At 46.8% G+C, this 22,878-nt stretch overlaps 1 protein-coding gene and 1 long non-coding RNA gene across 12 annotated transcripts; both read right to left on the reverse strand.

Moving 5' to 3' along the window:
* Positions 1–706: 706 nt before the first annotated feature.
* LOC308575027 lies at positions 707–6,885 on the reverse strand. 10 transcript variants are annotated; one of them, XR_014002664.1, is made up of 10 exons: positions 6,755–6,885; positions 4,515–5,312; positions 3,806–3,890; positions 3,558–3,586; positions 3,122–3,185; positions 2,755–2,828; positions 2,332–2,385; positions 1,820–1,919; positions 1,445–1,586; positions 707–1,011 (listed from the first exon to the last, which is right to left on the reverse strand). It is a non-coding gene; the product is annotated as an uncharacterized lncRNA (long non-coding RNA). The 10 variants fall into 10 exon arrangements; XR_014002665.1 differs by lacking the exon at positions 6,755–6,885 and adding an exon at positions 6,497–6,740 and having other exon boundaries at positions 3,549–3,586; positions 3,843–3,890; XR_014002666.1 differs by lacking the exon at positions 6,755–6,885 and having other exon boundaries at positions 3,549–3,586; positions 3,843–3,890; positions 4,515–6,740.
* Positions 6,886–8,877: 1,992 nt separating this feature from the next.
* TUT1 (terminal uridylyl transferase 1, U6 snRNA-specific) lies at positions 8,878–20,931 on the reverse strand. 2 transcript variants are annotated; one of them, XM_081173298.1, is made up of 11 exons: positions 20,778–20,889; positions 19,642–19,723; positions 18,510–18,700; positions 16,015–16,224; positions 15,326–15,440; positions 15,114–15,244; positions 13,431–13,663; positions 12,505–12,614; positions 11,324–11,446; positions 10,798–10,890; positions 8,878–10,040 (listed from the first exon to the last, which is right to left on the reverse strand). In XM_081173298.1, the coding sequence occupies exons 3-11, from the start codon at positions 18,522–18,524 to the stop codon at positions 8,992–8,994; spliced, it is 2,079 nt and encodes a 692-aa protein (XP_081029424.1). In that variant the 5' UTR covers positions 18,525–18,700; positions 19,642–19,723; positions 20,778–20,889; the 3' UTR covers positions 8,878–8,991. The 2 variants fall into 2 exon arrangements, with proteins under 2 accessions (XP_081029424.1, XP_081029423.1); XM_081173297.1 differs by lacking the exon at positions 19,642–19,723 and having other exon boundaries at positions 20,778–20,931.
* Between the last annotated feature and the right edge of the window lie 1,947 nt (positions 20,932–22,878).

The following is a 22,878-nucleotide window of genomic DNA, read 5'->3' on the forward strand; positions in this document are numbered from 1 at the left end:
AGAAGTGTGCATGCACACGAAAGCTCATACCAAGAACTAACTTAGTTGGTCTCTAAGGTGCTACTGGAAGGAATTTTTTTATTTGTTCTAGGTATAAGCTTTTCTGTGCATGCACACTTCTTCAGATACACTGAAATGGAAGTTATGCAGACATGAATGATTTTCTGTCACCCCAAAATGTCTTCCTCCCAGTTCTGTTTTTTGCTTACATCCTGATCGCAATATCATGCTAACAATTACTTGCTGTCCTTTGCAGGAACAAGTAGTGGGGAACATTCTTAGAAATTTCTCAAGAGGCTAAAGCTTGTCAGGAAATATGGGTGTATGGAAACACAACTTGACAGCTTATGAGCGCTCATCACCCACTGAATTGAGTGGCTTGACATTGTGAATTGGTGTTATTCATTATAGATGCAGTAGATGGCACTGTATAGCTGTCAAGAGTTCCCTTGGCTTGTAGAAGGAAAAGAAACCTTTTACCGGATTAACTTTATACCTAAGTATTAATTATCATACCCAGCTCTCCCTCCATCACATTTGCAAAGAGTGCCAATTTCAGGAAAATACATATGAAGAAACAAGGCAAGTTACTGGAATGGATACTGAAGAGCCCCATATATTGTGGTGTAAAGAAATAGCGACTCGTCATCTTTGCTACAGACAACCCTTTACCCACGACTCAGAAAAAAACACAAAAGGCAACGTGTCACACATATGTAATTTATTCAGTACTGCCCACAATGCATTTCTATGAAATTTAGTTTTTGCCTAAAAAGCAAAGCAGTTTACAAATAAAAGCATAAAGTAATAAGCTACACGTTTTTCAGGAAACTCGGTCTTTTTGCAGCTGTGTGATGTGTTCACATTGTATTGTAATGGCCATTGGCTACAAGCAATAACATTGGACTGATTGCTTTAGCACTTGGGGGGGGGGGGAGGGAGAGGGAATCAATCAAGAGCACTGACAGCTTGCTGATCATCTTCAGAACAGTCTCCAGCAATTGCGCATGCCTGTGTATAAAGGGGAGCGGGGCAAGAGGGAGAAAGAAAACAAAGATGAGCTACTATAGGTGACAAATCAAAACCATACACAACCACTGTGCTAGTCCTCCCACGAATCCCATCAGACAGCTCCTTCTGGAGTAGCGTTTCCTCTTCTCCGCTCTGCCAGCTCCAGTGGGTTCAACCTTTGCAGGTTCTGGAGCCAAGACAGATGGTTAAGACACGTTGCCTTATCTCCTCATTGGGACTCCTCCCCACGCCACTATACCAAAAGCTCATGTTCTGGGACTATGTAATACTCCAATCCTTCCCCTAACCCCCAGGAGTTGGAGAACCTGTGGCCTGTTCAAATGTTGCTCAACTGTAGCTCCCATCAACCCTGGTTCTCCCCCCACTTGCCTACCCTCCTGTTCTCTTAGAGCGGTCAGTTTTTAAAACTCACCTGTTGGATGCAGAAGGCTGGGTGATCTTGTACAGGCTGGGTGAAGTGGGCTGGAAGGAATCAATGCTGCAGCAATATCACAGGAATATAAGGAAGCTACCAGTTACTGGAGAGACCAGCAGGAGCCCCAATTTGAGCTCTTCTATGAAAAGGAAAAAATAGAGATGTTAAGTATAATGAAGTCAAAGAGCAACTGTCATCTCCCATCTCTTACACAAATGTCACTGCCATGCTCCTAGGCTCAGAAGGAACCACTCAGTCACAGAAATCAGACTGGGGCGGTAACAATCTCATCACTGGAGCCAACTTGGGAAGAGGAGGGAGTGCCCTCCTCTTTCTCTCACACACCCCAAACTGTGGAGGGCAAGCACTTACCCTCTTTGCATCCGCTGCCAGTTCATGTAGAAAATGCAAAGATGGATGGACCAGTGGTCTGGCAGCTAGCTTAGGAATGTAGTTGGCTTCAGGGAGTCATCTACAAGGAGGGGGAAAACACACACTCAATCAGACCCAAGGCCCAAAAATCTTGCTTAGTCTACCTAATTTGTTTCTTTGCAGTTTTTCAGCTGTTCAAACATTTTCATGGTTTTATATATGATCAAAGTGAGCTAGTGAAACTCATCATTAAAACTGCAGGCAACTAACTGCTCAATCTTTCCTAACTTTTATGGGAGTCCTCTTTTTTATGCATACTGGAAAGTTACAGTGTGCAGGGCTTCTGGAATCCCCCAGAGAGAGCTGTAATCTGGACAGCCAGATATTCAAAGGTTTCAATCCTATATACTTACATGGCTGTAAGCCCCACTGGACTTCCAAGCAGAAATGAATAAAATTGTATTTTAAGCTTTTCACATATGCTACCATTTTACTGATCAGATAAACTTTACCTGCTAAATCTCCACCAGGAAGGGAGGGAGGGCCCCCAATTCAGGTTCACCATTCTGCAAGAAAGATGATTTTGCCATTTAGGGGGAAAAATCCAGAAGAAACAAATTGTCAAGCAGGACCTCTAGTCCACAAGAAGGAATATTCAAATTTAAAGAAATCCCATCAACTTAAAAACTGGAGCAAAATTGTAAGGGCTGGGACATTACTTAGCCAGGCAGTGAGGTGCAAGTTTTGATACAGCAACTACCACCACCTCCAGCTTAGTCACTCTCCCAACTGATGCTCAGATTCCGCTTCTCAACAGCAAAATTCAGCCGAACGAGATTCCAAGTGAGATCATCATGTCAGTGGGAACTGGGGATGGGTGAACTGACTATTAGCAGAGAAGTTAAAAGCAAGGTTGGCGCTATATGCAAACTCACTTTTCTTCCTTTGGAGACAGGAGGACAAGCTGTCCAGCCCACAAGGGCTGGCTCTCTGGAGTATGTCCTGCATTCTGAAGGAAACAAAAGTCATCTATGTATATAAATGCATATAAAAATGAACTGGATCTACAGCCCTTCCTCATCAGACCTAAGTCCCATCAGACAGTTCCTTCTGGAGCAGAGTTTCATCTTTCCCCTCTGCTGGCCCCAGTGGGTTCAACCTTTGCAGGTTCTGGCGCCAAAACAGAAGATAAGACGCAATAGGATTTCTTCATTGGGACCAGAGTGATGCTTTAGGTTTGAGATTCCTAGATCTTATTCTTGCTAGCATGTGGCTGTTCGATTGCAACGAAAAAAAATATACCTGTTGGAAGCACCGTCTTTTAAATTAACTGCTCCATTCTGCTGTTTGAAAGAAACAGCAGGTCCTGGAAAGCAAGAGAAAATGATTATTATTAAGCCCTGATTTGCAGCTATGACCATCCAACCTCACCCACGTCCTGCTGAGCTCTTAAGCCTCAGAAAGGACCACTCAGTCACAAGAAATCAGACTGGGGCGGTAAAAGTCTCTCATCACTGGGGAGATAGCAGGTGCGAGTTGGGTGGCAATACAGAAGTAAGAGCAACAATACACTAACCCAGAGGTTAGGAACATGTCAGGTCCTCCAGATGTTGCTCAACTACAACCCCCAAAATCCTTGCTAATGCTGGCCAGGGCTGATGGAAGCTGGACTCTAACAACATCCCAACCTCTATATTAAACAGTCCATAAATTTAAAAATGAGCTGTACCTCCAATACTCACTTTTTTTTGGCCAGGGTCCTTGTACCTGTGTAGGACACAAGAACTTGTTCAGTAAAAGGAAACTCAAGACAGCATGCATTTGCTACGCGGAGGAGCAGCAGTTTGATCAGGGCTTTGGTAACTCTACTGCCATGAGACTAAATGTCGTCCATCAACGTAGGTCATCATTTCAAACTAAACAAGTCAAGCACAAACGATTGAAACACACCTAGAACTAAACACACCCAGCGCACAAAGGTCTCACCTCCCCATCATTCAGATGCACTGGTCCTCAAATAGACCTCTTAAGGGTTTTCCACACAGCTGCTCCTTGTTCAGGAATATGCATCCTGTAATTAAGAAAATCAGAAGCATTTTGTTTTATTTTGTATACCCATTCATTCCTTCCTTCCTCAGCAAGCTGGAAGGTCTTGTGTTCTCAGACGGGAAGCTGACATCACTAGACATCAGATATATGCTTGTCAATTTTAACATCACAGAACACAGTAAGGCAGCAAAAAGGAGCTCAAAACAGCTGGTAGGGTGTGTTGGAAGCTTTCTATTTTTGAAGTACACCCAGAGGATTTGTCCAGAGAACTCCTCCTGCCCCCTCCTACTAGAAATTTGCCCCACTGGCTGCAACAAGACTATTTTGCTCCTTCTCAAATGGACTAGTTCTCTAAATGGCATGCAAGTATACTGTGCATGTAAACATACAATGCAAGAGGGCCAGGTTTTGTTCCCCTTGCTCAGGATCTGAGAGCAAATCACAAAAAATTACAGTGACTAGATAAACAGAAATATCTTAAATTTAAGGAAAATGTTTTGGCTTCTGCATTATCCAGCTGATCATGTTATTCAATGAGCACTGTAGCCAAAGTGGCAGTTACAGAAGTGGTACTGAATGGAGTATTTTGTTTTTAATTACAGCTCCTTTGAGCATGTCCTTAATGCACTTTAAAATAGATACTTACATGTGGTGCAGACACATAGCTGACGACACTTGCAGCTGTAGAATGGGGGAATATGAAAAAAATATATATCAAAAAATAAAATCACACTGCCTTCAACCACTAATGCTGCTATACCAAAGGTGCGTATGAGGAAGAGATTCTGCACACTTGACCACATGGTCTTTGTGTCTTGGACATAGAACAATTTTGTCAGGACACTTTGGCAAAATCTACTTCCATCTCCCACACTGATGCTCAGGGCTAGTGCCACTCAGAATCTGGTAAAGGTTTTCTCCACTGAAGCCTCAGAAAGAGAGAGTTCGTGGATTTCATCTCTGTAGCACTTGATGCCCTTGTAACAATGGCTAGAAAGGGCACCCAAGATTGAGCTATGCGGCAAAGTTTAAAATATGATGCCAAGTATAGCATTCTAAGGTTTTCAGAAAGAACAAGTGGTCTTTATGGGTCTGTTCAAACACATACACAGCCACCCAGCAAGAAATGAATTGAAGGATCAAAAACATTGCAGAGTTGTATCCCAATTGTCCTCTGCAACATGCTAGACCATGGTTAGAACTAACTTCTAAATTCGAAAACGTTGTATTCAAATACAGTACACCTCATATAGGACATTTTCGTTTTATGTTTGGACATCAATGTAAATACACAGCATATTATATTTTAAAAACCTCCCATGTACCAAACGTCAATTGCCCAACAACTGCTCATCTTTCCAAGTACATAACAAAGAACAGCTTAAACACATTTGATTTCCACCTCACCTGGAAAGCAGTCGCACATGATCTTGCAAATTCAGGTCTGGAGGGAGAAAAAAGCCAACAGCTGATTATAAGCTAGACATTTCCAAGTGATATAATCTTAGAAAGTAGTAACTGACTCTGGCAGCCAGGAGTCCATTCTCAGAAACAAAACAATGTCCTCACAGAACTTTTCAGTACAGGTCTGTGTAGTTTCATCAGAGAAAGACATTAAGCATACAGAGGGAGCGCTAGCTTATGGCTGGGGAATTTATACCAAAACCATACTTGATCTCAAAAGCTTTTAAGCAAAGGTAGTCTGTTAGGGAATGCCCTCACTATGGATTTGATGTGGTGGGTTGGAGCAGATGGCTTACAATACTGCCAATTCTAGGGTCCCACCAATGCTATGCATTCTACCACTTTAAACAGTCATGTTTTCCCCAGAGAATCCTGGGAACTGTAGTTTGTTAAGGATGCTAAGACTTGTTAGGTGACCCCTATTCCTCCCACAGAGCTACAGTTCCTGAAGTGGTTTATCAATTAATCCCCAGAGTACTCAGTGAAGGGTAGCTCTGAGAGTGATTTGGGTTTCGATTTCCAGTGACCAACTTTAATCAGAAAGATCTACAGCAGACCCTTAAAAGTTATGGAGAAATGAAGCCCTAACCTATGCATTGTTTCTCAAAAGCATATTGCACCAAGCTCAGATTTCTTTAACACAGCAGAGCTACACCATGAAAAATCATTGGATTCCTAACAATTATTATTTTCTGAATAATAGATAATAAAATAACAGCACAGAAAGTATTACACAAGCTGGATCAGATCCATAATAAGAAGTTAGGCTGCTGTAAGCCTTCATCATATTTATGCTTCATGGCCTTTGCTGCATAAATCTGTAAAAAATAGCTTATAAACACTGTAGCCTGGGAGCCTTGTGGTTGGATGGAATGTAAACCTTTTTTTAATTATTATGCATAATGCAAAAATGCTTGATGGGCACACAGGCCCGTGTTCACATTTTCTGATAGGCATCCAGGTCGGTAGGGTTTCTAATCGTCCACAGGCACATACAAGTCTATCTATTCCAGGCATCAGGAATCACTGCGAGATATTTTATGAAAAGCAATAAAAAAATGAAATCAAATCAAGTATCGATTACACCCAGCCGTTAAATGGCAAATAAAGTAACCTTCATTTGTATTTCAGCCACCTCTTATATAGAACTGGCCGAATGCTTACTCAGAAGTAAGTCCCACAAGAGATCCAAGGGCCTTGCGCCCAATTAAGCGTTGCACGAGCTTGCAGGGTCATACGCGGCCCGTCGACCGCATCCTTTCTCAACAAAAACGCTCAATGGCTACTCAATATTCACACCCAAAGATGAGGGAAAGAGTACAGAAGCCCTTTAGTGGGATTTGCAGGCCTGTAACCCTCCACAAATCGCGGATGGCACCGGATTAAAAAGCAATAACTCTCCCTCCCAAGCCCTTTACTTACCTTGCCGCAGGACTGCCTTAGATAGAGAAACAGTGGCCGCCCGCTGAAGGGTTAAATAGTCAGTAGCCGCGGAGCATGCCGGGAACTCTTCCCCGCCTTCCCTTTCTGCCCAATGGCCATCGCTTTTTACAAATTCGCCCGTTTAGCGCGTGCATTGAGACGTTAGAACGCATGCGCCCTCTTTTACAGAGGCTAGAAGACGACCGTGACCATAGAGATAGAAAAGAGAGAGCTCTATGGCCTTCTTTCTATCCCTACGATAGTCAGTACTATTTTCGAGAGATAATAGTATTACGGATTTTTCATACTCTGTTCCTGTCTGCACGACACAACTTCTGGAGCGGAGAATTAAGGGGCTTTTACCATGGAGATATGACGGTATAGAACCGTGTTACTGCCCCCCTCTTTAAAATGGTCATCTTCACCTCCTTTTCAATTGATACCGGAAGTATAGCCTTTGTATGTCGCTCTAATTTTTCAGATGACCTTATTGTCTCTAGGACATATTACGAAAGGGCAGGGCGGGAAGAGGACTGCGCAAGCGCAATAGGAAAACATCAAGCACGTGTAAAACAAAGGACGCAGGGATTCCGCATGCGCACTGGCCTCGATCGGCGGGGGGGAAAGAAAGGAATGGAGCTGCAGAATCTCGAGTCTGTCTCCTTCAGGCACTCTCTGGAGCACGTGTAGTACTAGTGATAACGAGAACGGCCCCGCGCATGTGCAGAATTCTATTTCTTCCCCTGCCCGGAGCATGTATACAAAGGATTTCCGAACAAGTTTGCGATTCCTCCTCTTTTTGGTGTGCTGTTTCGCCCCAAACTCATCATCTGAAAACATTTTGCTTCCCCTGGAAAAATTATTGGGAAGCAAGTCAAAGCTTACAGTAAGCTTCATACAAGGAAATCCATCTTTTTATCTCCTGTGCAAAGGCAGAACCACACAGCATTACAGCAAAGTAGAAATGTTTATGCAGATATGTTGCTAATGGCTGCCAGGCCAATCAGAGACTATCAAGAAATTGACCAAGTCGGGACAATTCAGAGTTTTTGAGATTAAACTACTTATCACACAGCTGGTGGGACAGTGGAAATAGAATCACCATCAGAGTTTATCTGTGCAATCAAAAATGGTACTGAATTAGATGCAGCCCTGAGCCCTTTAAAGCCCAGGACCCCCACCAAAAAGGATCTAAATAAAAAAATTCCTTCCAGTAGCACCTTAAAGACCAACTAAGTTAGTTCTTGGTATGAGCTTTCGTGTGCATGCACACTTCTTCAGATACAAGTGGCCACCACCCAAGGCTCAGTGGGTTCACCGGAACTGCAGTTCTTAACTTGCAGATTGAGTGATCTGTTTGCAGAATGGCTTTGAGACAGGACCTCTGTGCTGCTTTTTGACTCTTGCTCCAGGGGAGGAAAGCCGTTTCTACTGAAACAATTGTTAAAATGGGAGGGTCCCCGTTTTAGCAGCAGTTTTGATGCCAACCACTTTCCTCTCCCAGACCAAGGTGGGAACACGCCTCAGGGCAGCAATTGTTTCTTTGAAGCTACATATGACATCAGGTAACAGGGTTAAACCACAGCGCCTAGGACTTGCCGATCAGGTCGGCAGTTCGAATCCCTGCGACGGGGTGAGCTCCCATTGCTCGGTCCCTGCTCCTGCCAACCTAGCAGTTTGAAAGCACATCAAAGTGCAAGTAGATAAATAGGGGGGAAGGTAAACAGTGTTTCTGTGTGCTGCTCTGGTTCGCCAGAAGCGGCATAGTCATGCTGGCCACATGACTTGGAAGCTGTACGCCGGCTCCCTCGGCCAATAAAACAAGATGAGCGCCGCAACCCCAGAGTCGGCCACGACTGGACCTAATGGTCAGGGGTCCCTTTATCTTTACCTTTTATGACATCAGGTATAGGGTGGGTGGCCATGACCTGGGGAAAACAGCCTTGTGGGCCACTAGGGGATGTTTCGTGGGCTAAATTTGGTCTGCAGGCTAGCGGTTCCCCACCCTTGGCTACCAGGCTGTAAAAACACAAACGAAGACACAGAGGTTAAATCTGTGCTCCTTCTCTTGTCACTTTGAGGCAGGATAAGAATAAATGAAATAAAGAGAGATGTGGAAATCAGTTTTGGCCATGTTTTCATATTCACATTGGCAGTAAGAAAAATATGCAAAAATAAATAAACACAAATCTGTAACTGTTCACAAATACATAGCTTGATGCCCTCTCTCGGGGGACTCAGGCCTTGCTAACCAGGTGCTGCTCCACCATTCGGGGCAAAAAACCTTGCAGGAAGTGGAAGAACTCCTGGAAGACGGACGCTTGCTCAGGGTCTGTTGAGAATTTCAGGCTGATGCGTGTGTCTTGCTCACGGGAAGTGCCACTCCTGCTGGCCTGGGCACAAACTGTGAACTGGAAGAGAGGGTCTGTGGGCCTTGCTTCGCACTCCTGCTGGGAAATGGCCTCAGACACTTTTGCTTCCAGCTCCAAGGAGTTGGCCTTTTGCTGCTGGGTTTCGGCCTCCGGCCCCTGGAGCTGCCGCCGGATGCGGCGACGGCCCAGCCACACGCGATGCCAGATGGCGCAGTTCCAGGTCATGCTCTCCTCACCAGGGAGCAAATCATCAACTCGCAGCCTTTTAGCGGGCAGAGAGACATTGCTCCCTCCCTCGTCTAGAGGGCGCTTGGACCCTACTGACAGCTGCTGAGTCTTTGCTTCCAACTCCTCCTCTTCCTGTTTCACCTCAGAGACTTCCTGCTCCTCCCCAAGCCCCTGCCCCACCTCCACACAGCTACATTTCAGCACGTCCCTTAAGACAAAGGCTACACTAGCACAGACCTTCTGGAACCAAAGTAGATGGAAGTCCCCGGCCTGGCCCAGAAGCTCATGGGCTTGGGCAGGCGGCACCGCCATTGATAGGGGAAGGCCAATGACAAGGTTCTCAGCAACCGGAGCCTCGGTGGCGCCCGGCTGAAACAGGCGGACGAGCCCCCAGATCTTTCCCTTGCTGGACTTGCGCTGGTACTGCAGGCTGCGGCAGTACTTGGCTGCGTTGCAACAGCAGCGCTGGAACCGCAGCGCTGTCTTCTCGTTGACGTTGGCGGCGACGTTGTGGCTCTGCTCAAAGGGGTCCTGGAGGTTGAAGGGCCCCAGCTTGAGCTTGCTGCCCGCTTCAGAGCAGGACAGGAAGCTGGGCAGGGGCAGCGGGCGGCCCTCCCACAGCGAGATCACGCAGCCAGCGAAGTCATAGTCCTCGAAGACGCGAAAGAACTCAGACAGGAGAGAGCCTGGAAAGTAAGAGGCCGGCAGCCAGTGAGCCATGGAGATGCGAGGGAGGTTTTGCACAAAGGACTACCAACAGCAATTCAGTGCTTCCATCACATAGGAAGCTCCCTTATACCAAGTCAAACCACTGGTCCCTCTTGCACCAGTCTTGTCTGCACTGACAGGCAGCAGTCAGTTTCAAAGCAGGGAATGTCATCCCAGCTCTTCCAGGAATCTTTCTCCAGTCCTACCTGGAGATGCCTGGGATTCAGCCTGGAACCTTCTGCAGTCAACGCAGGTGCTTCACCACCGAGCTGCTCCCCTTCCCCTAAAAATAAGGATTCCAGCCCTCATGGTTCCAAATAAGTGTTTCCCAAACTTGGGTCTCCAGCTGCTTTTGGACTACAGTTCCCATCATCCCTCACCACTGGTCTTGCTATCTAGGGATGATGGGAGTTGTAGTCCAAAAACAGCTGGAGACCCGAGTTTTGGAACCACTGTTCTAAATAAAGTGAAGATTTAAAAAGGGAGCTGCCTTATGCAGAGGCAGACCACCCGTTTAACTCAGTCCTGTCCACATGGACTGGCAGCACGACTTTAGGCACGAGACATTCCTAGCCCAACCTGGAGATTGAAGGGGAGCCTTCTTCTGCATGTAAAGCAGATACTGTCCCACTGAGCTATGGCCAATGTCCCAGACTCCCATCTGCACATTTAAAGGAGAATAACCAGGAAAGTTTGCACTTTAATCTGGGTTTTAACCTCCTGAGAGCAACTCACAAAGATCTTCCTTGTTCCCGCTGGGCTCCAGCCGTGCAGAATCCTTGGGGAAGCTGCAGTCCCAGCCGTCCACCACAGTGTGTTCCTCTTCCGCTAAGGAGCAGAGGAGAGTGAGTACGCTCTTTCCAGAAGCATTGCCAGGAACATCACATTTGTGTGTGTGCATTCATTAATCTTTAGGTTTATTAATCTTTTACATTTCAAAAAACGAACAACAAAATGAACCCTGAACCCTTCCCTCCTCAGGTAAGTGTCTTTCAGCATCAAATGAATTGCTGTCCTCATTCCAGGTGATCTCACCAGAACAGACAGGTCCAAAGACGTCTGTGTGTAGCCAGCGGCTGCAGGGACTGGAAATATCATTCAATATTTGCACCTTGCTTTTCCTTCCACAAGGAAGCCCAGAGTGGGTGTTAACAATTTGTACAAGATAAATAACGACGAGGGCAAAACCAGGATCTAGCTAAGTGATAAATAAAGCTGTTCAGAACCCCAGCGTGCGTTTTTGGGGTGGGAGGGTAGGTACCTGAGAGTTCCTTCAAGTGGGCGACCGTAGGTAGGATGGGTGGGGTGCGTGTCTGCAGGAAGAAAAGCACCAGCAGGGTCAGGGCATAGTTATTGAGGAGGGGGCCTCCACCAAATGGGTTCCCTGTCAAGAGAGGAAAGGAGGTAGTGTTAAGTGGAAATAAAGCTCTGGCTTCCTACTGCCACCAGACATTTGTGGTTCAGTTCCTGTTTGCACAGGCTCAGCCAATCAACAGTGAACACGCCCCCTTAAACATACCTACATTTGATTGGCTCCTACCCCTCCCCTCAATACTGAACAGGTGGCAGATGCAATCAGGGAGTGACTGGCACAGGCTCCCTTTCCTCAGTGATGGGGTGGCTGGTTGTGGGGAGGCAGGGAATGCCCACATTATTTTGTAGGCCTTCATCTCTCAGTCTGCTCTTTTAGATATGGTGGCCATTCCATGTTAGGCTAGACCCTCCATGGCAGCCATTTTGTAGCTGACACCCATGGCACATTTTTGTAGCTCCAAATGACAACAATGATTAAATTTATTACCTGCCCTTTGCTAGCAGGTTACAGCAATTTAAAATTCAGTATTTAAACAAACTGCAGTCAAAGGAATAAGGTAAAGGTAAAGGGACCCCTGACCATTAGGTCCAGTCATGGCCGACTCTGGGGTTGCGGCGCTCATCTTGCTTTATTGGCCGAGGGAGCCGGCGTACAGCTTCCAGGTCATTTGGCCAGCATGACAAAGCCACTTCTGGCGAAGGTAAACGCCGTTTACCTTCCCGCTGGAGTGGTACCTACTTATCTACTTGCACTTTGACGTGCTTTTGAACTGCTAGGTTGCCAGGAGCAGGGACCGAGCAATGGGAACTCACCCCGTCGCAGGGATTTGAACCGCCGACCTTTTGATCGGCAAGTCCTAGGCGCTGTGGTTTAACCCACAGCGCCACCCGCATCCCTTCAAAGGAATAAAGGGGGTCCTAAAAACGTACATCTCCGGTGTTTACACTGATGGGCGACAACCCTCCAGGGACCCAAGCAAGGAGTCTCTCCAAGCCAAGCTAAAGATGCTGAAGACTGAACCAGAGACCTTCTGCATGCAAAGCAGATGCTCCACCACTGAGTTGCTATGGGCAGTTCTCTCCATTCACAAGTTCTGTTGAGTCCCCCCCCTTGTTTCTCCACTTTACCTGCCAGCGCCTGCTGCTTTGCCCAATAGCGCACTACATAGACCAAAGGCCGCACTCGCTCGTCCATCTCGGTGCAGAGCTGCAGGAAGCGCGTGTTGCAGATGGCCAGCCTACCATGGAGAGAGAATCCAGAGAAGAGGACAGTAAGTCAGGACCCTGACACAAGGAGGCAGCTACCCTGCGCCCCCTGAGCATACAGCTAAAATGGAAGTGGGGAAAGGGTCTCGTTTGCAACATCTGTCTCATTTTGAAAATATCAAGCACCAAAATGAGAGAGGAAATCAACTCCTAAGAAACAATTCCCTGAGACCTCGTGTACTTAAATGGTCGTGTTCGTAGTGCCACCACTGGGGGCTGCCTGACTGGCTCTGACCTGTGACATGACCTTTTCAGTGGTGGCTCCCTGACTGTGCAATGTCCTCCCCAGTGAGGTGTGCCTGTCTCCATCATTCTTAACTTTTATGAGAAATCTGAAAATGTTACTGTTTATCAAGGCATTTGGTGGCTGAAGAATATTGTTCCTGGAAACCTTGAGATCATTGGAAGAAAGTATGTTTTGCTTTCTAATTGTATTTTAGAATGTTTTATCTGTAACTAGTTTCAGTATGTTTTAATCTATTGTAGAATGCATTTGCATTATTTTTGGTTTTTAAATCATGTAACTTTTTGCTGCCCTGGGCTCCTTAGGAGGTAAGGCAGGCTATAAATTCAATAAATTAATAATAATAAATAAAATAGAAAGAACCTTTGGCCCTCCGGATGTTGCAAAACAAAAACTCCCATTAGCCGTAGCAAGCATGGGCAACAGCCAGGGGTGATGGGAGTTGTGGTTCAGCAACATCCAGCAGGGCCAAAGGTGTAATGCAACAATGCGAAATTTAGTAAAGGGATTCACGCACACAAACACACAAACACAGCCCCCGTACTTGTTGTTTATGGAGATGTCACCACGCAGGCCCGATTCCTTGTGCCAAAACTTGACAACCGGCCGACGGGCAGTCAGCACAGCCTGGACATTGTGGACTCCTGGAACGCACTTCCGCATCACGGCGGCAACCAACTCCAGCACTTCAGGCACTGTGGCGGAAGCCAAGTCAATATCGCTCAGGATCGAGTCCTCCGAGCACGAGTCCAGCTCCACACTGGCTCCGTCCTCAGCCTGGAGGAGAAGGTGCATTTGGAACAAGCTGTTTTTATCCTGAGTCAGAGTGTTTCTCTGTCTGGCCCAGTGCTGGCTACTCTGACTGGCAGCATCTCTCCTGGGTTTCAGATCTCTCCCAGCACTTCATGTAGATTCTAGTGCGTTGCAGACCTCTTTCCAGTGTAGGAATTTGCCTTATACCAGGTTGGAACAATGGAACGTCTAACTGTGCACTGTCTAAGTGGCAGGTTTCAGACAGGCTATTTTTCCCAGCCTTGCCTGGAAATGCTGGTGGTTGAAGCTGGCACCGGTCCGCTACAATTCCCAGAGCTCCCCGAGAAGAGGGACTGATTGTTAAACCGCTCTAGAAACTGTAGCTCTGTGGGGGTAGAATGGAGTATGTGTCTCCTAACCACTCTCAGCACCCTTAACAAACTACACTTCCCAGAATCCTTTGGGGGAAAGCTGTGACTGTTTAAAAGTAGGAGGATACTGCTTTAAATGTATAGTGGACATGAGGCCTAAAACAAGGGTGGAAAGAATGGAGACCTCTAGGCATCGCTAACTGGCTACTCCGCCTTCTCCAGCCTTGCTCCACACCCCCTCAAGTGCTTTTCCTTGGCTGGAATCTGTCAGTGAACAGGAAGCATGCGCCTAGGTTACCAGGATGGGGGGTAGAGAGAATTTTGTGCATGTAGCAACCTCTGACTTGTGAGTGCCTGCTGTACAAAGGCAAGAGAGTCACATCCATTAGTCCACCCACTTTTGCATGCGGCTCCTTGGAAGCTGTGAGAGCTAGTGCTCATTAGGACTGGCAGGGTGGGAAGAGAGGAAGACCAGAAGTAGGGGGAGCCGCAGCCAAGGATAGATGGAACCAAGAAGATCTGCTCTTGTCTCCATCCTCCTCCCTACAGCATTCTACAAAGGCAACACTTAGACAAGGTACCACCTCCTAGACTGGTTGGAAGCAAGGAAGTGGGTAAGCAGGGGCCAGCTGAGGACAGGCCCTTATGGACTCCACTGATTCAGCTTAAAGCAACTTCCTATGCCATTGACCTCCGGAATTCTGAAATAGACTGCTTCTGGACATGGATGTTCCATTTGACATCATGGTGGTGAACAGCCAACTAACCTCAACTCCATCAATTTCACAAGGTAGCAGCCATCACCCTTGGCTCATGGCAGCCAGATCCATGTAAAAATAACAGCAGCTACAACTAGGGCTGTTGATTAATGGAGGACGGCATCACTACTGCACCAGGAGCGGGAAATCTTTTTCCGTCTCAGGGCCAGATTCCTTTTTGGGTAGGCTTCCAAGGCCCACATGCCATGACCCACTGCCTGAAAGGTTGCCTAGCAGGAAAGGCGGCTGTCAGGCTGAAAGGGTTTCCCACTCCTAGTCTAAGAAAGACTGAAGGATACATTCGTAACTCCGTCTACTGTTAATGTCCTCTGCTCTGGGTCTCACCTGTGGCCCGCTAGGTCGCTTGGCAGAGGCCTGGAAGTTTTTTGTCTTCTCGAGGTCCAGGAACAAATCCAGGTCGCAGCCAGAGACATCGAAGCCATTCACCGAGGAACCAAAGGGGAGAACAGCAGAACCTGGGCATGGAGGGGGGGGGTGAAAGGTCAAATGAAGATCCAAGGTTGGACCATCAGCAGAGGTCCAGGGCAGCAGCTTACCGGGGAAAAACTCCAGGAACACCTCCTGGAAGAGAGTGACCAGCAAGTCCCGCAGGCGCCGTTCGCTCTCGGAGAACTCAAAGAGCTGCACCATCAAAGACATCTGGGCATCCACCTAGAAACACAGGAACAAAGGAAGCTGCCTTATACCCAAGTCAAGACTATTGGGGTCGTCTAGGCCAGTAGTGTCTACACTGACTGGTAGCAGCTGCTCAGGATTTCAGACAGGAGTCTGATTGCAGATGCCTGGGCTTGAACCTGGAACTTCCTGCATGCAGATACTCTACCACAGAGCTATGGTTTCTGCCCTAAAAACAAAGGAATATTCCAGTCCTCATGATCCTAACTGAACAGCTGGTTTAGAAAGGAACACAGGAAATTGCCTCATACAGAATCAGACCATTACATCCATCTAGCTCCCTACTGTCTGCACTGACTGGCAGCTCTGCAGGGTTTCAGACATGGAATCTTTCCCATGCCAGGGATTGAACCTGGGCCCTCACTCTGCTGGTGAGCTACAGCTCTTTGCCCACCTGCAGGCAGGAGACCAATAGCAAGGCTTTGGGTTTAATACTTTTAAAGCTGTTGCTAGCCCTGTCAAGCAACCACATCCATTCAGTCTCCTCCAGCACTTGGGATCAGGAATAAGTTACAGACAGGGCAAGAAAAAGAAACCAGAGTTCACTCACGTTGTCAGCTTGGCACAACTTTTGTGCCAGCTTCTCGGGGCTCAGCTGTCCTTGTCTGGCTGACCCCTGCTTCCTGGGGGGCGTGTATTTGAAGTCCTTCTTCTCTCGAGGCTTGACACGCAGCTTCTGACCCCCCAGACTGTGCTGGGGCTGTGCCAATACTTTCTCCAGCACTGTCTCATTCTGTAGCTCCACAATCGCATAGACTCCCTAGCAGCACGTGAAGCAAGGGAAAAGAAAAGAATGTCAGTTTCTGGGTCATCTCACAATCCTCCTGCCCTGTCTAGAAAAAAGAAGCTACAATGCATGCTCAGCCAAAATAGATTAATGTCTTTAAAACAGAATTAACAGATCAAGAGAAACAACAGCCTTTATTAGGACAAACAAGCATATGAAATGGATGATGAAAGCTTTCCGAGTTAACAAATAATTCTTCCTCCAGCTAGGTGGTCCAGAGGGCAGGAAATATTTCTGTGTATTGTCCTCTGACAAAAATGTCAGGGCAGTGTACAGCAATCTAAAAACATTTCTAAAAGACCATTACAAGCAGAATAGAATGATCATTAAAATGACTGTGAACACCTCCCTAGGCCTGCTGGAGTCGGATTTTCCCCAATGGAATGTTATTTTGAAAACATGCAACCCACTCCTACGCGTGTTTACTCAGAAGTCCCACTGTGCTCAATGGAATTTACTGCCAATAAAGCTGCATGTGAAAAGCTTTTGAAGGTTAAGCCTCTTTAAGTCTTGGGAACAAAGGAGTTGGGAAATATTCAGGAAAGGGCAACCAAAATGGTCAGGAGCAACTCCACTATGATGAGAGTTCCAGCATTTGGGGTTTTGTAGTTTCAAGAAAAAAGCAAGCAAGAGGTGAGGTGACAGAGGTGGAAAAAATTAGGCACGGCATGGAGAAAGTGGACAGAGAATGGTTGTTCTCCCTCTCTCATAGACTTGGGAACATCCAATGAAGCTGAATATTAGAACATTCAGGACAGATAAAATGCAGTGCATTGTTCAGCTATGGAACTTGCTCCCAAAGAAGGCAGGGATGGTCACTGACTTGGATGGCTTTGAAAGAGGAGATGACAAATTCATGGAGATAAAGGCTATCAATGGTTATTAGCCAGCATGGCTACACTCTGTGCTTCCACTGTCAGAGGAAGCATGCTTCTGAATATCAGCTGCTGGGCTGATAGACAGGTTAATACAGTGGTACCTCGGGTCACATACACTTCAGGTTACGGACTCCGCTAACCCAGAAATCGTGCTTCAGGTTAAGAACTTGCTTCAGGATGAGAACAGAAATCATGCCCCGGCGGTGCAGCAGCTGCAGGAGGCCCCCTTAGCTAAAGTGGTGCTTCAGGTTAAGAACAGTTTCAGGTTAAGAACAGACCTCCGGAACGAATTAAGTACTTAACCTGAGGTACCACTGTACATTAGCAGGATTTTAGAAACACAGTGGTACCTCTGGATGCGAACGGGATCCGTTCCGGAGCCCTGTTCGCATCCTGAAGCGAACGCAACCCATGACTGAGCGGGTCTCGATTCGCTGCTTCTGCGCATGCGTGTGACATCATTTTGAGCGTCTGCGCATGCGTGAGCGGCGAAACCCAGAAGTAACATGCTCTGTTACTTCCAGGTCGCCGCGGAGCACAACCCGAAAACGCTCAGCCTGAAGCTACTTCAACCCGAGGTATGACTGTACTTGTAATGACATTATGAATAGACAATAAGTAATTTCAAGGATTTTTCAATATAAAATGGAGATGTGGTATGATGATAAACAGTAGAACCAGGGAAGGGACTAGGGGGAAGTCAACTTTTTTCTTTTTATGTTTGATTATGAAGACGTACTGTTGTTGTTTTATCTCTGCTATTTTCAGAAAATTAATAAAATATTAATTTTAAAAATGAATATCAGCTGCTGGAAGGCACAGGTGGGCCGAGGGCTTTTGTGCTCAGACCTTGCTTGCATGCTACTCAGAGGCATCTGGTGGGCCACGGTGTGAGCAGGATGCTGAACTATATAGGCCCCTGGCCGGATCCAGCAGGCTCTCCTTATGTTCTTATCTGTCTCATAAAGTTTATTTTCCTGCTCCCCTGCAAAGCTTATTCAAATGGAGTGTGTTAAATATTGAAAGTGGTAGGAGGCCAAAAGTAAATTTAATGCACTCCTGGATGGTATCATTCTCTGTGAAATGAACGGAAGGGAGAACTGAAACCATTTTCTATATAGTGCTTTATGTCTCTTGCTGCATGTGCTCTTTCTTTTGCTCAGTGGCAAAGTATGTGCTTGGCATGCAAAGACCCAGGTTCATTCCCCAGCATCTCCAGGTAGGAATGAGAAAGAACCCCCCTGAAGCCCTGGAGAGCTGCTGCCCACCAGAGTAAACAATACTGAGCTAGATGGACCCCCTGGTTCAGTTTAAGGCAGTTTCCTATGTTCCCAATAAGCAGCTATCGAGGTTTTACTAATTTGATGCCAAAGGCTATACCTTATCCTTGTCCATTACCACATTGGCCACCTCCCCATAGGCCTGGAAATAATCACTCAGCTCAGAGGCTGGTGTCCCCTTCCGAAAACCACTGACGAACACACTGCGAAGTTCTTGGGCCTGCCGGACAGTGCGGAGGTTTTCCAAGCGCTGGTGTTTCTTCCCACGAAGGTGGTCATCCAGGCTGGGCTCTGCAGCAGAAAAACCAAGGCTTTTGTTCGCTTATTTTAATCAGCTTTTAATACTGCCCTTTTGACATGATGACCCCAGAGCAGTTTACATCAATAAACATTTAAAAGCAATACGATGCAAACCAAGTATAATAAAAACAGTTCCAGAACTCCCAACACACTTACTCCAACACAGAAATCCAAAGATAGTTACTTCTATTGGTTTTAGAATGATTTTTGTAGTGATATGTTTGCCACCCTGGGCTCCTTTGGGAGGAAGGGCTGGATACAAGTTGAATAAATAAATGGTAATAATATAAAAGTATTTACATTCCGCCATCTGATGTAAAATGTCAAGGCAGTCTACTACGATATATACAATACAAATACAGCAAAACATAAAATGCCATTAACACGCAAAATCTTCATTAAAATGCCTGTCTACTCTTAAAACTGAATAGGCTTATCAGCATAAAAATAAGTCTTCAAGGGGTGTTTGAAAGTCAGAAGTGAGGGTGCCTGCCAAATCTCTGCCAGAGTTGCCCATCACATGGGACCAGCAACACTAAATGGCTGATTTTTAGCTGAGGACAGTCAGGCCTCTGTAACACAGGGCACCATTACAATGCTCCTATGGATTATGGATTATGTCAATGATCGAGCTGAGATATAAGGCTCAGGGAGCCATTAAAGTAAGTTGCCACTTAAAATACCCTGAAACCTTCACTTTCAAATGAATCTGTTAACAAAACACGCACACAAAATAAAAATAGTTAGCATCCATATGAAGCAGGGTGAAATCAGGGAATTTGGAGTTGGATAGCACCAATATGCAGACGACACCCAAAACATCAAAATGACACACCTGACATAAAAATCAGGTAAAAGCCATTTTGAAACGGTGTCTGGTCATTGTGGTGGGCTTCACAAGGGCATTTCCCCCAAAACTACAACCCACCTACCCTACTTCTGATGTCTGATGTGGCATCAGCTATGAGGGAGGCAAAGGTGTGGTCTTCCATCACTTTGAAATCTGTTTGTAAGCTGTTTGCATTGCAAAAATAAGGATTTATTTAAGGCACACTTGGTGCCTTCATTACATATTTTTAGGTGCCAGGTGAAACCATTCCTCTTCAACCAGGCCGCTGAGTGATACAACAATATATGACATTTAAATGTGCATGGGTGGTGTTGTTGTTCTGCTGCTATTATGTTACTATGTTTTTATGAAGTAAACTGCCATGTGATCTTCAGATGAAAGGCAGTATATAAATTCAATAAATAAGAACATATCAATAGTCTTCCCCATCACTCAAATTTGGTATGGATAATGCTTTTCAATAACTGATTAAGGCCGAATTTGGAACACCAGGAGCGCTTTTGCCTCCTTAGTTCTAGATGTCAACAGTTTGGAAAGTGTATAGAGGAATACGAAACTGATTTCAACTGCATGGGGACCACTGTTCCATGTGCATACTAAAGGGGAAAAGGTCAACTCAGGTGCTCTTGCAGAATAAAAAATATACATATATATTCATTGTATAAGAACACAAGGAAATAAGTTACTTTCCATGGTTTAGGACTCTTGTGAGTTAGCTGCTGTTCATAAATAAGGCAACATTGCCTTAAGTGTGTAACTTTGCTTCTCAGAAGGCTCCAAAAAACCCTGCAACAGGCGAAGTTTTCCTTCATCACAGCTTCCTCGTATCACCAAAACCTTCACTTCAGCTGAAAAGTTTTGAAATATACAGGAATTTCGCAAGGGGTGGGGAGAAGAGTAACCCCGCAGCAGGGGCTGGGCAACTGCAGCCCTTCAGACGTTGCTGGGCTCTTAATTCCCATTACCGCTAGCCAAGATATGGGAGCCTGAAGGGCCATCGATTCCCCATCTTTGCCCTCCTGCGCTTCCGAGACAGAACACTTAACTCGAGTCCAAGTTCAGCCTTGGAAGCATTTGAGCAAGAGAGAAGAGAGTGCCTCTGGCCACGTGCAGAGTACCAGACCGAGTTCTCTCTTTTGGTGCGTGTGCATAGGACAATATAAAACCTTTGCACACCCGCAGCACAGGCCCCACCTCCCGACCTTCGGCCCCACTCACTATTGGCCACCGCCACATGGCAGAGGCGACACCGAAAGCCCCCGCGGGGCAGAGACTCCACATCTCCCAGCCCCGAGTCCGCCATTCCGGCGCTCGCCACTCCCACCGCCAGCGGCCGGTTCTTCCAATAAATAGGTCCCCGGCGGTTCCCAGGCTTGGCTCCACAACTTCCGCCGGAAGAGCTCGAGTGTTACACGCTACTTCTCCAACTTTGTGGTTCCGCCGGTATAGGCGCAATTCTCTCTTCCTCCACGCGCCGTCGTTGCTCCTAGGGGTGAAGGACAATTTGCTTGGAGAACCAACTTCCGGTAGCGATTCGGCGGTCGCCATATGCGTGGTAGAAGCCGCATGTGGCGTTACCGAGTTTATTCCTGCCAAAGGGATAGGAAAAAGTCCCCCCACCAATACGACTGTGGTTCTCCCCTCTCGCCCAAAAGAGGACGGAAGGAGGGACCGCCTCGCCTACAGCTAAGATGGTGGAGGCGAATTTCTTCCATTTCTGCACCTACATAGCTCCCCCCAAAACTACCTCATATTAGATTCCTTACACATGTTATTCCCCTTCTCTTCACATATTTGTGTATGTATTGCTACGATACATAGAGAAGAAGCGGTCACGGAGCAATGGATCCAAGCTACAAGAAAGAAGATTCCACCTAAACATTAGGAAGAACTTCCTGACAGTAAGAGCTGTTCGACAGTGGAATTTGCTGCCAAGGAGTGTGGTGGAGTCTCCTACTTTGGAGGTCTTTAAGCAGAGGCTTGACAACCATATGTCAGGAGTGCTCTGATGGTGTTTCCTGCTTGGCAGGGGGTTGGACTCGATGGCCCTTGTGGTCTCTTCCAACTCTATGATTCTATGATTCTACGAGTTTTGGCGTGGTAAATTGTATGCCTGAGTGCCCTTCTAACGCCTGGATCCAGCAGGGCTTCAGTTCCAGGAATAGCCAGGCTAGCTTCCAGGTGAGGTAATAGCCTTCTAAGTATGGGCCATTAAGGTAACAAAGGAAGTAGCTCTGTGCCAGACACAAATGGGTGGGACCCCCCACTCCAACATCTCTCTGTCCTGGTAAGCAAACATTTTCACAGTGCAATGACATTCCAAGAAGGCAAAAACGCCCAAGGAGGGTGCAGAGCAGGAGATACGGAGGGATGTGCCTAGCGAAGGTTTGTGACTTGGGGAGACATCCCAAGGTGTACCTAAAGAAGTCCGTGGGTTCCCCATCCTGGGTTACAAAGTAGCCGTGGTGCAGAAGGATAGTCACAATAGGTATTGCCAGTAGGTCAGCAAAGGGTGAGATGAAAGGTACCAACAGTGTGTTGTGAGGAATTGCCCAGTTTAAAAATGTTTTGAATAGATGGCTGCTACCTGTGGGGACGCGGGTGGCGCTGTGGTCTAAACCACAGAGCCTAGGACTTGCTGATCAGAAGGTTGGCGATTCGAATCCCCACGACGGGGTGAGCTCCCATTGCTCGGTCCCTGCTCCTGCCCACCTAGCAGTTCAAAAGCACGTCAAAGTGCAAGTAGATAAATAGGTACCACTCTGGCGGAAAGGTAAACGGTGTTTCCATGCGCTGCTCTGGTTCGTCAGAAGCAGCTGTCATGCTGGCCACATGATCCAGAAGCTGCCTGCAGACAAACGCTGGCTCCCTCGGCCTATAGAGCGAGATGAGCACGCAACCCCAGAATCATTCGCAACTGGACCTAACGGTCAGAGGCACCTTTACCTTTCCCTTTTTACCTGCTACCAGCAGGCCTCTGGCATTGCTTGCTCATGGGTAATAGTTGGTGGTTCCTTTTACAGAAGTTGCGGAGACCCAGATTTCATAGTAGGGTAGCTCTTTTGGGAAAGGGACCATACCCTTTATAAGTTCCCGGCATTTAAAACGACTTGGAGCACAATGGCAGCTTCCAGCTGCACACCCACACCATTAAGGTAGCTTAGCGAAGCAGCCAAAGGCTGAGGAAGCCTCAGGCATATGAGGGGGTTCTCTGTCCTGGGCAAGTTAAGACAGAATTCTTGGTACTACTGCCGCCGGGTTGCAAACAGGAAATTCAAGCCCTGGGAAGGCTGCAGAGGCCTTTACTCCCATTATCGAC

This window comes from Podarcis bocagei (genome assembly GCF_964188305.1).
Source record: "Podarcis bocagei genome assembly, chromosome: 16".
In the NCBI taxonomy this organism is placed as follows: domain Eukaryota; kingdom Metazoa; phylum Chordata; class Lepidosauria; order Squamata; family Lacertidae; genus Podarcis; species Podarcis bocagei.